Genomic DNA, 19,036 nt, shown 5'->3' with positions numbered 1-19,036 from the left:
GCGTGGGCGGGGCGGCTCTTAAAGGGGCCGCGGCGCGCCTGGCCGGGCGGTGCCCGCGGGTCCCGCGGCCGCATGAGCCGCGCGAGGGGGGCGCTGTGCCGGGCCTGCCTCGCGCTGGCCGCGGCCCTGGCCGCGCTGCTGCTGCTGCCACTGCCGCTACCCCGCGCGCCCGCGCCGGCCCCGACCCGGGCCCCGGCCCCCGGCCCCGGCCCCGGCCCACGCGCTCCCCCTGCCCGGCCCGCCACCGCCCCCCGCCTGCGGCCCGACGACGTCTTCATCGCGGTCAAGACCACCCGGAAGAACCACGGGCCGCGCCTGGGGCTGCTGCTGCGCACCTGGATCTCCCGGGCCCGACGGCAGGTGGGCCCCGTCCCGAGACCCCGCGGACCCCGGGACCCCCGCCCCCGGCACCCTCCCATGCCCCGAGATCCCAGCTCCCCGGATTCCTGACCTTGGGACCCCGGGCCCGGGACCTTCCCCATCCCTAGTCCCGGCACAGCCGTCCCCCGGACTCCGCCCTCAGGACTTCCACCGCCGGGATCCTCCACCCGGGACTCCTACCCCGGCATCCTTGCCTTGGGACCCCGCTCCCTCATCCCCAAACTGGCAACCCCGCCCTGGACCCCGCCCAGGATCCCCACCCCAGGACCCCCTACCCACTGCTGTGTCCCTAGCATGGCAGTCAGGCCCCAGGCCTGAGTATGCAGGGACCCAGGACCCTCAGTGCCCACCCTTTCCTGTCCTTTTTCGGGCTCCAGGCTTGGGTGGGTTTTCCCAGCTGACACTGGGCTGAGACCACAGAAACTCCTCCAGCAAAAGCAAGCCTGGCCCCAGCAGCACTGGGGATGCTGAGGGTACTAGAAGACTGTCACTGGGACACCGCCCTCCCTCCTCCTGGACCCCATCCCATCCAAGCCCACCCTCGCCTCTCCAGCTTCACCCTTGCTCACAGGGCCAAGGCCCTGCCAGGCCCAGAGTCCCTGGGCGGTGCCTCTTGAAACCTCACAGGTTATTTCTCTATAGACGTTCATCTTTACCGACGGGGATGACCCTGAGCTACAGCTCCAGGAAGGTGAGTGCCCTCCCCAGCCCAGCCCTGCTGGCATGTCCGAGGGCCTCCTTCTCAGCTATCCCTTGGTTCAGTGCCACATGGACCCCTGCTGTGTACAAAGGCCCGGGGTGGGGGGGGTGTTAAGGCACCTGCCCAGAGTTACACAGCTGGTAGAGAACAGAGCCTGGAGTCCAGGGCCCCACCCTACCAGCCATGCTCTGCCTCCCTCAGCCACTGGCTGACTTCCCAGGGCCTCTGGCTGGAGTTATGTCCCCTGAAGATGGGCCAGCAGGGAACCATCCTTTGCAGTCCTGCCCAGAGCAGTGTGGTCCTGCCCCAGTCCTATTTCCTGGTGGGTTTTCTCCCATGAGATTCCAAGTGGTTGTCATCTGCCCGGACCTCGGAGGGCAGCAACAGGATCAGCTGAAGGAGGTCAAGACAGAGCTGTGATTGGGTCCGACTTCCGGGCCTTGAACAGGACAGGCCCTGTGCCGACCAGCCAGCCGCATTTTGCCCGACTTCAGTGGGGTGGGCTGGCAGCGGGCCTCACCCCAGCCCTCATGCTTCCGTCTCTCCAACGGGACAGGCAGCCACGTTGTCAACACCAACTGCTCAGCCGTGCACACACGCCAGGCTCTGTGCTGCAAGATGTCAGTGGAATACGACAAGTTCATTGAGTCTGGACGCAAGTATGTGGTGGCCACACCCGTGCCCCCTGGAGACCCCAGAGCTGAGTGAGAGTCCAGGCCCCCACCTGGGCCAGGGGCTCCCCCACCCCCACCCCCACCCCCACCCCCGGGCCCGGCTCGCTCCAGAGACTGCACGTTCCCAGGTGGTTCTGCCATGTGGACGATGACAACTACGTAAACCCCGAAGGCCTGCTGCAGCTGCTGTCCACCTTCTCACCCAGCCAGGACGTCTACCTGGGGCGGCCCAGCCTGGACCACCCCATCGAGGCCACAGAGAGGGTCCAAGGAGGTGGAACCGTGAGTGCTGGGGCCGGGGAGGGGCAGCTGAGACCATGGAGACCCCAGCAGGGAAGGGCTGGGACAGGTGCCCGATCCACCCAGATGCAGTGTTTCAGGAACTGGGGTAAGTGAGGTGGGGCTGCGGGAGGGGCTGGGGCCACAGGCAACTGGGCTGTGGAAGCCCCGGTGCCCTTGTGCCCTGGGAAGCTTCTGCCAATCGACCAGGGAGTCATTAAGGAGCAGCTTAAGGACGACCCTTGGAGTGCCCAGATGAAGAGTTGGGGTGAGGAGACCTGATTGGTGGCTCCCTTCCCTTCAGGTGACCACGGTCAAGTTCTGGTTTGCTACCGGAGGAGCCGGGTTCTGCTTGAGCAGAGGCCTTGCACTCAAGATGAGCCCATGGGCCAGGTGAGTGGAGGCCAGGCAGGCGCTGGCTGCCGCAGGTGGAGCTGCCCAGGGCTCGGGAGGCGCTGACCTGTCCCCCCTCCGCTCCCCAGCCTGGGCAGTTTCATGAGCACAGCCGAGCGGGTTCGGCTGCCGGACGACTGCACGGTGGGCTACATTGTGGAGGGGCTGCTGGGCGCCCGCCTGCTGCACAGCTCGCTGTTCCACTCCCACCTGGAGAGCCTGCAGAGGCTGCCGCCCGACACCCTGCTCCAGCAGGTAGGCGCGCTGGGCCCCTGTTGCCTCCGCAGGTGTCCCTGCCTCGGGCCCCTGCCTGCACTTGGCTCCCCGGCACCCAGATGGGCTCCCGGCTGAACAAGGGCTCAGGGCGGGGGTGGGTTCCAGCGCTGCGGCAAAGTTGCCGTGGACCCTGGACCCTGGCTACTGTGACCCAGGGTCCTGCCTGTAGGGGGCTCCCAGGCTCACGTGGGGGCTCTTTTGTAAAGAACAGCTGCTGCGCCTTCCCAGGCGGGCGGGCCCAGGGCACCAGGGCCATGGGCAGTGGTTCAGGGGCGACAGAAGTTACAGACCTGGCCCAGGGAGGGGGGATCAGCTTTGGGCAGGGGATGGGGGACCTCTCGCCCCTAGACTTGCGCCAGCCACCTCCCTGAGGTGTCTTCTGTGCTGGCCACGCCTCTCATTCCCCATCACTCTTCAGTGCTGTTCCTGAGCCTGCCCTGAGAGCGCTGAGTGGGGGGCGCTAGGGAACCAGGAGGCCGAGTGGCATCTCCTGTGAAGGACGGGATGGGAGGCACTGGCCCGGAGAGTGACTCTCCCTCCTCCTCTCTCCCAGGTCACCTTGAGCTACGGGGGTCCTGAGAACCCACATAATGTGGTGAACGTGGCCGGAGGCTTCAGCCTGCAGCAGGACCCCACGCGGTGAGCCGGCAGTGGGGAGGAGTGCTGGGGCCAGCCCACCCGTCTTGCAGCCTGACTCCCACTTCCCTCCCAGGTTTAAGTCTGTCCACTGCCTTCTTTACCCGGACACGGACTGGTGTCCTGTGCAGAAGCAGAGTGACCTCGCCTCTCGGTGAACCTCGACATCCGACCCAAATATGCCTCTGGCTCTGCCCCAGGTGCAAGTGGGCACCGCCTGCCTGAGGGAGCAGGAACAGTGCTTTCCCCTCCTGGGCTCCAGGCGGCCACGGCCATGGCCTCATCCAGGGAGATAAGGGCGCCCAGCAAATGCTCCAACTGGCTTGGAGGCCTCCCCACAGCCCCGGGCAGGCCCGGGTGACCTGGCACTGTGGGAGAGGAGGACAGCGCTGTGTGCCTGCCCAGGGGCCCAGCCCCAGCTCTCACAGGAAAGGTCTCACCCTAGGGTCTGGGGGCCTGGGAGGGGGCTGACATCTGACTCCCAGGGCTCCGTCCTGCTCCCCTCACCTGTTGGAGAGGGGCCTCCAGGCCAGGGTCATGTGTGAGATGCTGCAGCTTAGCAAAGGTGACTGCAGATGCTTCACTCTCCGTTCTCTTGGGAAGCCGCCCTCCCCACACCAGGCTTTGGAGCCCAGACAGGGCCTCTCCGTTTCCGAGGGGAGCCGCACTCAAGGATGCAGGCCCTCTGGCTGGCTGTGCTCTTGGGCACAGCTTACTGCTAGCCAGGGCATCTCCATTCAGAGGCCACCTTCTTGGGGGCCATCGGCCAAGGGGTTCTTACTGAGGGAACTTGAAGAACTTTTCTCCACTCTGACTCATTGCTCAGTACTTGTCCTCCCTTCCTCCACCCTGGGCCCCAAGTCCATGAAACAGCAGGAGCCTTTTGTGTGGGGCCCTCTCTGCAGTGAGGCATCCCCATCCCACCAGCTGACCCACCTTGACCTTGACGGTGCCTTTCCATGGGAGGAGGAAACAGAACAAGGGGAGCCAGCGCCTGCCTTCTGGTCTCTCGCTCTGCTATTGCAACGAGTGAATAAAGCCTTGATTGTTACTCTCTGTCGGTCATTGTCTTAATTAACCAGTGGCACCTGGCAGCTCAGCTCCCGATAGAGCCACACAGCATCCAGCTCCTCCCCCTGAAGGCTCTGCCCCAGACCAGCTCCACGCCAGGCAGATCTGCGTTCCTTACGGCACTGCCAGCGCAGCCAAGCCTTAAGCTGCCCACTGGGCTCTTCAGTGTGAGTTGAAGAGTATGTGTGTGGGGTGGGGACCTGCAGGGAATGATAGAAACATGACAGACCTTGCCCCAGGAGGCAGACTGCCTGAGTGTCATGCTTGCTTTTTCAGCACACTGTGGAACTAGCGTGTGTGCGTGCATGTGTGGGTGAGCACATGTGTGCGTGCATGTATGTGGGAGTTGCTGTGTAAACGTATGCATGTGGGTACGAACATGTGTGGCTGTGTACGTGTGGGCTGGGGTGTGTGTGTGTGTGTGTGTGTGTAGGGCAGGCCAGCAATACCCAGTAAGCAGGTTGGAGTCAGCATGGGCTGAGTGGTCAGACCGAGGTCCCTTGGAGAGGGGTTTATGGCAGGTCACCGGGAACTGTCCATGCTCAGCAGTCACCTCCCCTCACATTCCCAGATGTGAATTTGTAACAGCTCCCGAGACCTAGACACACACTGAGCCTCCCAGACCGCAGCCCATTGGGGCATCCACACAGCACAGACCCAGGACAGCATCAGTTGGACCAAATGGCCCCTCCCCCAGCTGGAGCCGCCTCAGGTCTGGATCGCCAGCCTCGACCACCTCGGAGGCACAGAGTCCTCCCTCACCAGGTCCAGAGGAATAGTCACCCCCATCCCCCCAGCACCCTCTAAGGGGAGGTGGGACTGGCTAGCACCCTGAGGCTGCCTGAGTGGGCATTTATTGTTCAGAGAGAAAAAAGCCTGGAAGGAAACACACCAAAATGTTTATGTGATTGTCCCTGAAAAGTGCAAAAATTGGTAAAAATGTTTTTTTTTCTTCCCACTTTTTGTTATTTTACAAACAAAATATGTCGTTTAGTAGACATATAATAGATGTATAATCAAAGTTAAAATTTTGTTAATTAAGGTTCAAAATTAAATTGTGTGTACTTGGCCCTCCATCTAACATTTTTTTGGACAACTATTTACTCAGCATCAGTCCATCCCATGTCATTGCATGCCAGGCACTGAGCAAGCACAGAGGAATGGTGACCTGCAAAATGGACCAGCTCCCCAGGGCTGGGGAGAGTTGGGGTGTATGGGGCATAACCACTGATGGGTATGGGCTTATTTTGAGGGGATGAAAAGTCAATCCTCGTTATTTGCAGATTCTGTGTTTCCAAATTCACACACATGATAAAACTTATTTGTAACCCCAAAATCAACACCTACTTTCCTGGTCATTCTCAGACACGCAAACAACGGTGAAAAAAATTTCAGTTGCCAGACGTGCCCATCCCCAGCTGAGGCTTAACTAGGTGAGGCTTGGCCCCAGAGACTCCGAGAACATGGAAACAGTAGGGGGCAGTGCAGAGTAAAGCAAGAAAGCCAATGGGAATTAACATCATTCTGGAATTAGATTATGGTGATGGTTACACAATTCTGTGAATGTAATAAAAAAAACTAGTGAATTATACACTTCAAAACTGTACATTTTTTGATGTGTGAGTGATGTCTCAATAAAGATGTTATTTTAAAAGTAGCCAAGATGAAATTAAAAATTGAAATAGCCCTATATTTATTACATAATTTGAATTGAACAAAAACATTCCCATAAAGAAATCTCCAGGATCAGATGGTTTCATTGGTGAATTCTATCAAACATGTAGGGAAGGAATAACATCAATCTTACACACAGTCTTCCAGAAAATAGATGAGGACATTTCCCAATTCGTTTTATGAGGCCAGCATTACTCTGGTACCAAAGTCAGACAAACACATTACCAAAAAACTGACCAGCTGAATCTAAACTTTACATGGAAATGCTAAACACATAGAATATAAAAAGCAACCTTGAAAAAGAACAAAGTTGAAGGACTTACACAGCCTGACTTCAAGACCTACTATGAAGTGCCAAAAAATTAATCTGTAGGGACTTCCCTAGTGTGCAGTGGTTAAGAACTCGCCTGCCAGTGCAGGGGACACGGATTCGAGCCCTGGTCCAGGGAAATCCCACGTGCCACGGAGCAACCAAGCCCGTGCGCCAAAACTACTGAGCCTGCACTCTAGAGCCCAAGAGCCACAACTACTGAGCCCTGTGCCACAACTACTGAAGCCCACGCGCCTAGAGCCCCTGCTCCGCAGCAAGAGAAGCCAGTGCAAGGAGAAGCCCGCACATCACAACAAAGAGTAGTCCCCACTCGCCACAACTAGAGAAAGCCCGTGTGCAGCAACGAAGACCAAAGGCAGCCAAAAATATTTTTAAATATTAAAAAATATATATATATTAATCTGTCGATCTAAGAAAGAAATGGAAATTTTTATTTGAGCCAAATTTGAGGATTATAACCCAGGAAGAGCATCTCAGAAAGCTCTGAGAACTGTTTCACTCATTAGAAGTCAAGGCACAGTTATGTAAGTTTTTTGAGACAGAAGGCTGCACATCAAATGACATATTATAGACAATTTACATGATCCAAATCTAAGTGTCATCCTGGTGGGTCACGTGACCCCATACAAGATGAGGAAGAAATGCTATCCCTGGGCTTCCCTGGTGGCACAGTGGTTAAGAATCCGCCTGCCAATGCAGGGGACACAGGTTCGAGCCCTGGTCCGGGAAGATCCCAAATGCCACGGAGCAACTAAGCCTGTGAGCCACAACTACTGAGCCTGCACTCTAGAGCTCATAAACCACAACTACTGAAGCCCACGCGCCTAGAGCCCATGCTCCGCGACAAGAGAAGCCACTGCAATGAGAAGCCTGCACGTTGCAACGAATAGTAACCCCCACTCGCCACAACTAGAGAAAGCCCGCGTGCAGTAACGAAGACCCAACACAGCCAAAAATAAATAAATTAAATTAAATTAATTTTAAAAAACATTAAAAAAAAAAGAAATACTATCCCTTAAGGAGTTGTCTTGTTGATGCTGGGAGAATGTTGGTCTTTACAGTTGAGCAGGTATTCCTGCTGATGGGGGAGGTTTGGTTGATGCCTAATGCAGATACACGATGCACAGTGAGGGGAGAAGGGAGGTCAAAGAGCAGAGAAGATTTTTTGTTTGAATATCTCTTGTCTTGCCATAAAAATATGACTTTCATTTCACAAAACTACAGTATGGAGACTGTGACGCTGGCACTGGGACCAACAGATGGATCCGTGGGACACACAGCAGAGCCCAGCCACAGATACGCGCTTCTACTATCATAGAGTTCCCAACAGAGTCACCAGAGCAATTCAAGGGGGGAAAGTCTTTTCAACAAATGATGCCAGAATTAGTTTACTAATTAATTTTTTATACTTAAAAAAAAATGAAGCCAACCTGGAGAATGTATGTCAGGATGCGCCAGGCTGTGCTGCAGAAACCACTAAGCCCTGGAAGTGTATTTGTTCACATCACACTGTGACATGCATGGGTGGTGAGTCAAGAACTCAGGCTGCTTATATCCTTGGGGCCCAGCATCCTTGGATCGTCTAGGTGAAATGGAGGAGAAAGCGGGATGAAGGCATACTAGATACACACCATCTGAGCCCAGTAGGGATGTTAATTTCCCATATGTCACTGGCTTGAAGAAGTCACATGGCCACCATAACAGCCAGGGAAGCTGGAACCTGTAAAGAGTGCTGTGGCATTGATGTTACTGAAAGCAAATTCATGTGCCCGATGAGTGAGGCCAAACATACCGAAACATCGGAGTTTGGAGCAGAGAAAGGTTGATTGCAGGGTCAAGCAAGGAGAACAAGAAAGGGTTACTCATGCTCAAAAAAACCTGAACTCCCGGATGGTTTTCCAGGAGAAGATTTTAATAGGTGAAATTTGGGGTGAAGGCTGCAGGGTGTGACTTTCTTCTGATTGGTTGGTGGTGAGATAGCAGGGCAGGATTCCAGGAATCTTGGCTCAGCCTGAGGTTACAATCCTCTACCTCGGTGGGGGCCTTAGTTCCTGCAGAAGAGCTCAAAGATATTGTTACGTATATTCCTTGAGGAGGAACCAGGACCCTGCCCCAAGGCTGCACTATTGTTTCTTGACTGCTCCTCCTTTGTTTCTGCATTCCCTCCCTTCCCTGCTTAGCAACTCTTTGAATCTGCCCTTTGGAACTCAGGGAAGGCCAAGGAAGCTGAATGAAACCTATTTCCTACAAACAAGAAACAGGGGACAGGGAAAGGATTTGTACTCGGGAGGGCCCTCAGGGTCCTGGCTCCGTCTCACCGAGTGGACAGAGGGAAAGATCCTGGGTCTCTGATGTTGCTGGTGCCACGTTCTCATCATGCATTTGTTATTATGAGAGAAACATTTCAGCCAGTGTTAATCACCTTGTTTGCAGCTAGAAGCACTCCTAACTCATATGGAATGTGAAGCAAAGTCCATAAGTACAAATCGTTTTTGGAAGGAGTAGTAAGGGGAAGAAAAATGAAATAAAAGAGGTGTTGGGCTGCACCCCACAGGCCAACAAGGCCTGTGCTTGCCCAGCTTCAAGATCAAAGAAAGAGCCCGGAGTCAGCAACAGAGACATCAGTGGTTTAATGGGTGGGGGAACTTACGTGTCCAAGACAACGTCCTAGAAAGACACCGCACCGTGTGCAGCAGGGCGGCAAGCAGGACATGGCAGCAGCCTTCGCTCCCAGGCCGGTGTGTGTGTGTGGGGTGGTGATGGGACAGGGCGGGGAGATTGCCAGTTATAGGGGGAATTGACATCAGGTGGGCTCATTAGTTACCAGGGAAACCAGTAGAGGGGCACGCCCCTCACCACCCCTTTGGTAAGAATGATCTCTAGCTGGGGCCTAGCGCAAGTATGTAAGAAGGTCAGTCATGTGAGTAGGGTGTAAGTGAAGCAGGCACTGGTCCTGCGGGGGATGTACAGAGAGCAAGAGGACAGCCATCTTGAGTGTCCTGACCACACAGGAGGAATATAAAAAATAGAGGAGATATGGAAGGAAGGCCCCTCAGGTTGAGAGGGCAGCTCTGTTACCGAGTCCAAGCTCGAACTGCTCACTGCACGAAAGGCCAATAAATTGAGAGACGAGGTGTTGGGGCAAAGGAACAGCAACTATTCAGAAAGCCAGCAGATCAAGAAGATGGTGGACTAATGTCCCAAAGAACCATCTTCCCCGAGTTAGAATTCAGGCTTCTTATACTAAAAGGGGAGGGGGGAAAGTTCTGGTTCTGCCAGACTCTGGAAGGGATGTGTTAATTTCTTCCTTCCTTCAGCCATTCACAGGTGGGCCTGGTTGGGATATTTCATGTCAGCTAAACAAAGGTATTTTAGCTTCACGCTCTTTACCTGGGAGGCAGGGTTCCCAGTGATGGGCCATTATGTGTAATTTAAGCTAATAGGCAACATCCCTTTAGTAATTACCTTGTCAGAATACAAGGCTCTTCCCTATTACAGCTCCTGGGTGCTGCACACAGTTATAAGGGAAAGTCATCATTCTTTTTTTATGAATTTATTTATTATTTTTGGCTGTGTTGGGTCTTCATTGTTGTGCGGGTTCTCTCTAGTTGCGGCGAGCGGGGGCTACTCTTCCTTGCGGTGCACGGATTTCTCATTGCGGTGGCTTCTCTTTGTTGCCGAGCACGGGCTCTAGGCACACGGGCTTCAGTAGTTGTGGCATGCAGGCTCAGTAGCTGTGGCATACGGGCTTAGTTGCTCCACGGCATGTGGGATCTTCCCGGACCAGGGATCGAACCTGTGTCCCCTGCACTGGCAGGCGGATTCTTAACCACTGCACCATCAGAGAAGTCCCGATTCCACACACTTAATCCCCAAAGACAACTTGGTCACACTTGCCACAATGGTAGCAGATTCAAAGCGGGAATCAAAATGTGTACCCTCAGAGATCTGACTCCACCTGGCAGTGGAGGACAAGAGAATATGGGCAGTGTAAGAAGATAAGCAGTAGTTATGGCCATGTGACCATGTGACCAGTTGCAGAAAAGAGAACTATAATAATTTCATCCTCATTTTTATACAAATATATTTGTGTACATATTAACCGATTTTTTTCTCTTCTCCTCTCCCTCTCACTCACCGTCTATCATAATATGTGTTAATAGTGGTTATCTTTCTACATCAGCATATAAGTGGCAGGATATATAAGGGGGGTGCGACTCAGTTGGAAGAGGAATGAACATCACCCAGAGATGGATAAAGGGACTTTACGTCACCTTCTGGGGAGAGGGTAGCATGTATTTGGTTGTGTGTTGTTGGTTGAATTATGTCAGGCCGACTTTGCTATTGGCTTTACTTGGAAGTGAAGTTAGATGGACTGGGGTGGATCTGTATTGGTCAATGTAAATTGTGCAAGGCTGAACCTAGGGTTCCAGACCCCTTTCCCCACACAGTTCCGAGTTGGTGTGGAACACAGGGGACATTTTGCCCAGGATTTGCAGCCGTGTTCTTTTTGCACCTGGAAGGGCGATGCAGTGATTGAAGTGGTGTCCTAGTGATGTCTGCTTCCATCCCATGATCAGAGTTAACATCACCAGTGATGGGACCGATCAAAATGGTGCCAGCTGATGGGATGCTGTGAGGACGTAGTGTCACTTCCATGGTGCTCAAGACAGAGATGCACAGCCTGCATCTAATTACAAGGAAACACTGGGAAAGCCGGATTGAGGGACTTTCTACAAAATAACTGATCTATATTCTTCAAAAGTATCAAGGTCATAAAGGGGACTTTCTACAAAATAACTGATCTATATTCTTCAAAAGTATCAAGGTCATAAGGGTCAAGGAAAGACTAAGGAGTGTTCCAGAGTGAGGGAGACAGAGAGACGGGACCTCCAAAGACAACATGTGACCCTGGACTGGACCCTTTGGCCATAAAGAACAGGAGTGGAAGTCTCAGCTATGCCAGACAAGCGGGTTGTAGAGACCTGTAGTTCACAGTTGGTACTGAGCACTGGGATTCTGTGTGAGAGGTGCCCTCACCACAAACACAAAACCAATGGGTATGAGGAAACTTGGGGGTGATGGATATGCTCATGACCTTGACTATGGTGATGGTTTCACAGGTGTTTGCATATGTCTAAACTCATCAAACTGTATACATTAAATATGCATAGTCATATATATCAATTAAACCTTGATATAGCTTTTTCTTTTTTTTTTTTTTAAAGAACATCATTGCGACAACTTATGAAAGTTGAATGGGAGGTAAGGATCACGTGGTAGGGACGCATGGTGTTACTCTTCTGACTCTGACAGTTGTGCTGTGTTGTGATGGTGTGTGTTATGTTGTGGTTGTGTTGCATGTATTGTGTGTTTTTGTGGTTGCGTAGGACAATGTCTTTATTCCAAGGAAACAGACACTAAGCTATTTAGGGGTGATGGAGTGTTAGTTTTGCAAATTACTCTCAAATCGTTCAGGGGAAAAGAATTCTTACTATCCTTGCAACTGTGAAACTTTTATTTCAAAATAAAAATTATCTTTGGCATTTGAAAATGTGTCTGGAGTGTAGTGATGGCCTTGGCTGAGTGAAGCAAGTGCTGCTGGGTTTTGATCTGGGTGAGGGTTGATGGAGGTAGGGAGATTTTTTAAGCTGTGGGTGTTTGGGAGAACACTCCCCAGAGGGACCTCTGTGTGGCCTTGGCCATCACCCAGGGGCATCAGGCCCAGGGCTTGCAGGGACCAGTTCCAGGCCACCTGTCCCCAGCCAGCCAGGAAGGGGCATGTTCCCCACCCCAGGGTTTATTTTTAGTTTCTTTTCCAAAACCCAGGATGGCGCTTCTGGCTGGCACATTTGGGTTGTGGGTGAGGACGGTGGCCCCTTCTAAGGAGACAGTTTTCTGCGAACAAGGAAGCAGAAGCTGCACTGATGCCTGGCCCCGCCTAGTGCCCCCACTCTTCCCTCCTCCAGCCAGCCCCCACACCCCCATCACACACAAACCTGCCTGGCCACCCAGCCTGCCCCAGCCTGGGCTTATAAACCCCCCACGCCCTCGCCTCCTGTTGTACAGAGGCTGGGAGTTGGCACCATGCTGCTGAATTTCAGTGGCCTTCGGGCCCTGGTGACGGGGTAGGGAAAGATGGGTGTGAGCGAGGCAGGTGGGGGTGTGTGAGGGGCCGAGGTTAGAGAGCAAGGTGGCCAGACCCAGAGCCTCACAGGCCCATGCTGGGGCCTGCAAGTCCCTTTGTGCCTGAGCCAGCTGATCTGGGCCTGGACTGCTCCCTACCACCCAGCAGGCCCCATTGGGACATGATGCTAGCCTCTCCCTGGTCAATGCAAGAGCCCTCCTGCGAGGGAGGCCCTCAGAATCACTCTGGGCAGATGGGGGGATCCAGCCAAGGCCTCTTCCCTCGGCCCAGCAGGAAGGGGCTGCCCTCTGGGCCTCCTTTGGCCGGATCCTGGCTGGCCGGACCCCTGACCCCCGGGCCACCACCCTCTGGCCAGCACTGTCTCACCGCTCTTTCCTAAGCAGCAAATCTGCTGCCCCCACCCGCAGCCTTGGCCCAGACATATTCCACCATCTGGCTGCCCCGTGCACCCCTGCAGGGATCGGGTGGGACACCGTGAAGGCCCTGCACGCCTCAGGAGCCAGAGTGGTGGCTGTGAGCAGTACCAATGCCGACCTGGTCAGCCTCTCCAAGGAGGTGAGGTGTGCAGCCCCATCATGGCCCAGGCCTGTGACCCTCTGGGATGCCTCACCAGCCTGCCAGGACGCTCCCTTTGGTCACTGGCCAATGTCTTCCCACAGGGCCCCGGGGTAGAGCCCGTGTGCGTGGACCTGGGTGACTGGGAGGTCATGGAGCGGACACTGGGCAGCGTGGGCCCTGTGGACGTGCTGGTGAACAACGCCGCCGTGGCGCTGCTGCAGCCCTTCCTGCAGACCACCAAGGAGGCCTTCGACAGGTGAGGAGTAGGAGAGGAGGTGGACTGGGGAGAGGGCTGCTGAGGAAGTGGACGGGCGTGGCCATGGTCTGTCTGACTGTCCCCTCTCCCCCCAGGTCCTTCAGTGTGAAACTGCGCTGTTCCAGGTATCTCAGGTGAGCCAGTGGGAGGATGTGGCCCAGTGCAGACATGGCCCAAGTGGGGTCAGGCTGCCCCCTCTCTTGGCTTACAGATTGTGGCCCGGGGCATGATCAGCCACGGAGTGCCTGGCTCCAGCGAGAACGTCTCCAGCATGGCGGCCCATGTCACCCTTCCCAACCTAGCTGCCTACAGTGAGTCCCTCTGCCCAACCTTGAGCCCCCATTCCGTGCAGGAGCAGCTGGGCCTCATGCAAAGTGGGCTGAATCCTTAAGGGTCCTCGGTGCTGCCCTCTTCCCACAGGCTCCACCAAGGGTGAAATGACCATCCTGACCAAAGTCATGGCCATGGAGCTGGGGCCGCACAAGGTAGGCATGGGGGAGCTGTGGGTGCCAGGGGCCCCGGCCTGGGAAGGCACGAGGTAGGCGCAGGGTGGGGGTGAGGTGGGACTGGGGATGAAAACGGGGGTAGGGGGCGCCAGGGGGTGAATAAGCAAGCTCAGTGGGGTCTGTGAGGGCTGGGTTCCTGCGCCGGCTGAGACCGCCCCTCCGGCCCCTCGGCCCCAGATCCGGGTGAACTCGGTAAACCCCACGGTGATGCTGACCGCCATGGGCCAGCAAGCCTTGTCTGACCCCGAGTTCGCCCGGAAGCTGAAGGAGCGCCACCCGCTGAGGCAGTTTGCAGGTCAGCTGGGCTTCGTGGAGTGGCGGGCGCGGCTGGGGCGGCCGGGCCCAGACAGCCGGGCCGAGCCGTGCTGACCCCGCCCGCCACCCGCCGCAGAGGTGGAGGACGTGGTCAACAGCATCCTCTTCCTGCTCAGTGACCGCAGCGCCCCCACCAGCGGCTCGGGAATCTTTGTGGATGCCGGGTACCTGGCCTCCTAAGAGCGCGGTGCTCTGAGCGGCCAGAGGGATGTTGCTCGGCCCCGCCCGGCCCCGCTTCCACGCCCCACCGCCCCGCCCCCAGACCGCCAAGGCCACCAGCCCACCACGCCCCTGGCCCCATCCACGCCCACACCCTGACCCTCCCCGCATCTCCCACTGCCCGGCCTGCTGCCCCCGCCCCGCGGCTTGGCCCCACCTCCACGACACACCGCGGCTCCGCCCCACCAGCCCATCCCGCATCCACACCCACGTGCCAGGAGACCCGCCCCTGTTGTCCCCACCCACTGTGTCCTCAGCTGTGCTGGAGTGGATTTGCCTAATTAAATGGAGGCCATTTTCTTGCAGCTAGCCGTGCCAGGGCTCTGGCTGGGCACGCCGCGAGGCTGGGGAGGGGAGGATCAGGGACTGGAGGGCACCGGTTAACCTTCGAAGAAGTAAAGAGAGGGCAGATCCGAAGCCCGCCGGATTCCACCGCTGACCCTGCCCTTGAGCTGAAGGGCCGAGATTCCTTGCAAGAAGATCCCTCGCAAGAAGATTCCTCGTGTCCACGCCCTAACCGCAGCACCCAACCTTCTCTGGGCCGAGGGCAGAAGGCAGCCTGCAGCCACCTTTCCTCCCCTGAGGCTCTGGCTCCGCTCTTCAGCCCAGCATGCCCCCCCAACCCGCCCCCACTACCGCCGGCCGGAGAGGGTAGAGGGTCTGAGGAGCTGCGGGGAGATGCTCTGGACCATAGGCTATCCCTAGGGAAGATGGGGCTGAGCGCTCAGCCCCCGGCATGAGGGGTGGGGTGCTGGACCATTATAGCTTATCCAACCCTGAGCAATCAGCTCCACCTTGGGGCACACCTTCCCCCACAAGACCACCCATGAGAGGGCAGCCCCAGCTGGGGAAGGGTCCACAGCTGCTGCTCTACCTACTGTCCCTGGCCTGACTCCAGACACAACAGCCCTGCAGCTGGGGCAGATAGAGGGTTTTGCAGGCCCTGCTGGGATTCAGCTGTGCTTGCCTCCTGGGTCAGGTTCCACATGACCCATGCCTTCTGAGTGTGGGTGTGATGAGGCCTGAGGTGGTCAGTCAGCTGGACTGGTGCAGTATCCAACTCTGGGCAAGGGGGCAAGGGATGAGGGGCTGGGGTGGGGCGCTCCAGGCAATGGTACCACTGGGCTGAGAGCGAAGGGCACGTTGCAGGGATGGGGAGTGCTGAGGGCACTTCTAGCCAGCCTCAGGGCCTCACAGAGCAAGGTTTGTGCCAAAGCTGGCTTGGCTCAGTCCAGCTGGTCCACCGAGGATCACAGGGCAAGTGAAAGGATTTGAACACCATTCTGGGGGCCAGGTAAAGCCAGTGAAGGGACCTAAGCAGATGTGCCTTTCAGGAAGGACAGGTTGGGGGCTGTTCCCCCCCTCCCCTTGGCTTCTGGCAGGCAGAGGGCAGGGTCCAAGGTTAGGAGCAGAAGGCAGGGTTTGCCCAGTGCCTAGAGGGTGTCGGCTGCACCACAGGGCCAGGTCTGGTAGGGAGGACTCACTTGGCTATCCTACAGGGGCTTCTCAAACCTGTGCCTCCTGCTGTCCCCAGCCACTCTCTCCTCCAGACTGTCCACCTCTCTGGGCCTAAAGCCACAGTGACCCAGAGGCCCTGCAATCACCACTTCCTTACTCCTGTCCACAGAAGGTCCTCAAGGGCAGTGTTTCTAGACTTTCCCACCATGACCCACAGAACAAAGTAGCTTTTACAGGAGGAGTCAATGCACATGTGGACACATGAGCACACATATATCTCTGACCATAAAGCTGCAGGAAGCAATGTTTGCCCTTGCTGGCCACTGGGTACCCCATGACACCAAGCCTATCCCTTCCCATCCTATCCAAGTTTTTAAAGTCCTGGTGGCCTTCTGTGGGTTGGTCTGGTGAGTCAGCGTTTCAACTCCCTTTGAGGCTAAAGCGCACCTTTGTTAGTCTTGGCCTCTTCTTCAGGCTTATTGGGTTGTCCAAACCCTTTCCCTCTAAGCACAGGTCAGCCTGCGTGAGCTACTCCCAGGTCTGGGGGAGGGGAGCATGTGATTCTCTTTGCCAAACTTTTCTTCTCAGAAACAAAAGAAAAAAATGTTAGCCCTGAGATCTCTTTCACGTAGAGCTACGTATAATTACGTATTAATTACCACATCTATTTTTTTGTAATAATCATCTTGGCAGGGGAAATATGCTAGCGGGGCCCGCTAAACCTATTTCACGCCGGGTCTAAGGGTCACCACAGGGCAGTTTGAAAAACCCCGCCCAAGAGTCCAGCGGGCACCCCGCCTGCCCCGCCTCGGCCGCGCCCACTCCTTTCGGCCAATCGCCCCCGTGGGGAAGCCGCTATTTGAATATTCCCTCCCTCCCCAGGACACCGCCCTGCGATTGGCCCGCCGCGTCCCGCCCCGCCCCGCGCCCTCGCGGACGGTCGCGCGCAGCTGAACCCAGGCACGCAGTTGGGCCTCACCAGTGCGCAGGGCTGGTCTGAATCTCATGGAGTTGAGCTTCGCGGGGCGCCGGGCGCTCGTCACTGGGGCGGGCAAAGGTGGGCCCGGGGCGGCGGCCAAAGGTGGGCCTGGGAGGGGGAGGCCGGGGAGGGGCGCCCGCACTGAGCCGCGCTCCTTGCAGGCATCGGGCGCAGCACTGTCCAGGCGCTGCACGCGGCGGGTGCACAAGTGGTGGCTGTGAGCCGGACCCAGGCCGACCTGGACAGCCTGGTCCGCGAGGTAGGCGTCGCCCTGTCCCAGCCCAGCGGGCGGCGGGCGAGGCTGAGGGCGGGCCGGGGCACGCGGGCGCCAGGCGCTAGGGTTCGCCAAGGACTCTTGCACACCCTCCCCCACGCCGGGCGCACGGCCTCTGTTGGGGACCGACGGGTCGGGAGAACGACGACTCCTCCTGGGCTTAGGAGGAGGCAGAAATGGCTGCCTTGCAGGCCCGGGGCCAGAGGCGTTCGGGCGCTGGGAGGAAGTAGACTGGCCGGAGGCGGGGCCAGACTCCAGTTCCCGAAGCCCCGAGTTGCCCAGTGGCCCAGAGGCCGAGTTAACTACCCTCCCCCTGCAGCAGCCTGGGATTCTGAGCCCCAGGAAGGTGACTGGCTCCTCTGGAACCCCTAACCCCAACCCCTGTCGAACTGAAAAGCCATGCAAACCCAGCCCTTCTCCCTCGCACGTCAGAGGCCCAGCTGTACCCATTCTTGGGCATGAATCCTCTGGTAGATGTGCCCCCTTACCACCTAATACACACAGTGCCCTGGGGTAGAGCCCGTGTGTGTGGACCTGGGTGACTGGGAGGCCACGGAGCGAGCGCTGGGCGGCGTGGGCCCTGTGGATCTGCTGGTGAACAATGCTGCCGTGGCGCTGCTGCAGCCCTTCCTGGAGGTCACCAAGGAGGCGTGTGACACGTGAGCCAGGGAGGGGGTGGAGGAACTCCCAGGGGGAAGGGCTGTCTCCTGCTGCAGCAGTCCGAGTCCCTGACCAGGGTCTATCCATCTGCTTCCAGGTCTTTCGACGTGAACCTTCGGGCTGTCATCCAGGTGTCCCAGGTGAGCTGCCTTCAGGGCAGGAGTGGGAACTGGGGGGTGACACCAGTTCTGCCTCATGCTTCCTCTGCAATTACAGATCGTGGCCCGAGGCTTAATAGCTCGGGGAGCCCCGGGGTCCATCGTGAATGTCTCTAGCCAGGCCTCCCAGCGCGCAGTGACTAACCACAGCGTCTACTGTGAGCAAGCCCCGGCTGTGCCCTGCCCCCCCCCACCCCCCCAGCCTGAGCAGCCAGCTCAGGCTCCACACAGGCTGTCTCTCCTCACAGGCTCCACCAAGGGTGCCTTGGACATGCTGACCAAGGTGATGGCTCTGGAGCTTGGGCCACACCAGGTGAGCCCTACTGGGATGCCTCCCATCACCCAGCCCACGTGCCCAGAGAGCCTCAGCCCACCCAGCTGACCCCCTGCCTGTCCCAGTGCAGATCCGTGTGAATGCACTCAACCCCACAGTGGTGATGACACCCATGGGCCAGGCCAACTGGAGCGACCCCCAGAAGGCCAAGACCATGCTGGATCGCATCCCGCTTGGCAGGTTTGCCGGTGAGTCGGGTGGGAGCCCAGCTGGGAGTTGAATCAGTGGCTTGCTCAGGTGAGGGGTGGGAGGGAATGATGAAGGGCAGCTCCTTTCAACCACGTCCTGAACCCCACCCCGCCCACAGAGGTGGAGAACGTGGTAGACACCATCCTCTTCCTGCTGAGTGACCGCAGCAGCATGACCACGGGCTCCACTGTGCCGGTGGATGGAGGCTTCCTGGCTACCTGAGCCCCTCCGCCCACACACACCCGTGTTCCATGCTGAGCCCACTTTTACCCCCACCCCCCTTCCCCATCCCTCCAATAAACATGATTCTTCTGCCCAGCCTGCACACTCATTCCTAGGCTGCAGTCAAGTGGCCGGAAGATGTAGCGCTCAGGGCTGGGTGTGGGGATGAGTCCCAGGTAGAGACAACCATTCAACTCACATCCTGGGCCAGTGGCAGCCTGTCCCTCCTGCGAGAGATTTTCAGGCCTGGCTAAGTCCCTGACAGGACTGGGAGGTAGGACCTTCCAGAAGCCCAGCTCCTAATGAGGGTGGTGAATTTGACCGAGGATGGCCTTTGGCCCTGTC

General features: G+C 57.0%; 3 protein-coding genes across 5 annotated transcripts; all 3 read left to right on the top strand.

The window, feature by feature from the left end:
- The first annotated feature begins 3 nt into the window (after nucleotides 1-3).
- On the top strand, nucleotides 4-4,390 carry RFNG (RFNG O-fucosylpeptide 3-beta-N-acetylglucosaminyltransferase). Of its 2 annotated transcripts, none has more exons than XR_014238824.1 (8): nucleotides 4-360; nucleotides 1,024-1,072; nucleotides 1,638-1,740; nucleotides 1,884-2,143; nucleotides 2,339-2,427; nucleotides 2,517-2,682; nucleotides 3,257-3,342; nucleotides 3,416-4,390. XR_014238824.1 is itself a non-coding variant. In XM_082374273.1 (8 exons), the coding sequence occupies exons 1-8, from the start codon at nucleotides 73-75 to the stop codon at nucleotides 3,495-3,497; spliced, it is 1,017 nt and encodes a 338-aa protein (XP_082230399.1). In that variant the 5' UTR covers nucleotides 7-72; the 3' UTR covers nucleotides 3,498-4,390. The 2 variants fall into 2 exon arrangements, 1 of the variants encoding a protein (XP_082230399.1); XM_082374273.1 differs by having other exon boundaries at nucleotides 7-360; nucleotides 1,884-2,037.
- Nucleotides 4,391-4,504: 114 nt separating this feature from the next.
- Nucleotides 4,505-14,378, top strand: LOC309619365 (carbonyl reductase [NADPH] 2-like; the record flags this gene model as incomplete). Its single annotated transcript, XM_082374469.1, is given in 10 exon segments — nucleotides 4,505-12,542; nucleotides 12,545-12,572; nucleotides 12,689-13,118; nucleotides 13,223-13,377; nucleotides 13,473-13,492; nucleotides 13,495-13,511; nucleotides 13,589-13,688; nucleotides 13,798-13,862; nucleotides 14,061-14,178; nucleotides 14,275-14,378. Coding segments are annotated over 10 exon segments (1,077 nt in total). The 5' UTR covers nucleotides 4,505-12,502.
- A 2,413-nt stretch (nucleotides 14,379-16,791) lies between these two features.
- Nucleotides 16,792-18,787, top strand: DCXR (dicarbonyl and L-xylulose reductase). 2 transcript variants are annotated; one of them, XM_082374293.1, is made up of 8 exons: nucleotides 16,792-16,932; nucleotides 17,016-17,113; nucleotides 17,633-17,787; nucleotides 17,886-17,928; nucleotides 18,005-18,104; nucleotides 18,195-18,259; nucleotides 18,351-18,468; nucleotides 18,588-18,787. In XM_082374293.1, exons 1-8 carry the CDS (start codon nucleotides 16,881-16,883, stop codon nucleotides 18,689-18,691), a joined length of 735 nt encoding a protein of 244 aa, XP_082230419.1. In that variant the 5' UTR covers nucleotides 16,792-16,880; the 3' UTR covers nucleotides 18,692-18,787. The 2 variants fall into 2 exon arrangements, with proteins under 2 accessions (XP_082230419.1, XP_082230418.1); XM_082374292.1 differs by having other exon boundaries at nucleotides 18,005-18,259.
- The last annotated feature ends 249 nt before the right edge of the window (nucleotides 18,788-19,036 follow it).

The sequence above is a fragment of the Balaenoptera borealis genome, assembly GCF_965194805.1.
Source record: "Balaenoptera borealis genome assembly, chromosome: 20".
Classification (NCBI taxonomy): Eukaryota; Metazoa; Chordata; class Mammalia; order Artiodactyla; family Balaenopteridae; genus Balaenoptera; species Balaenoptera borealis.
The sequence above is the reverse complement of the archived record's forward strand: the minus strand, read 5'-3'. Positions and strand labels throughout refer to the sequence as shown.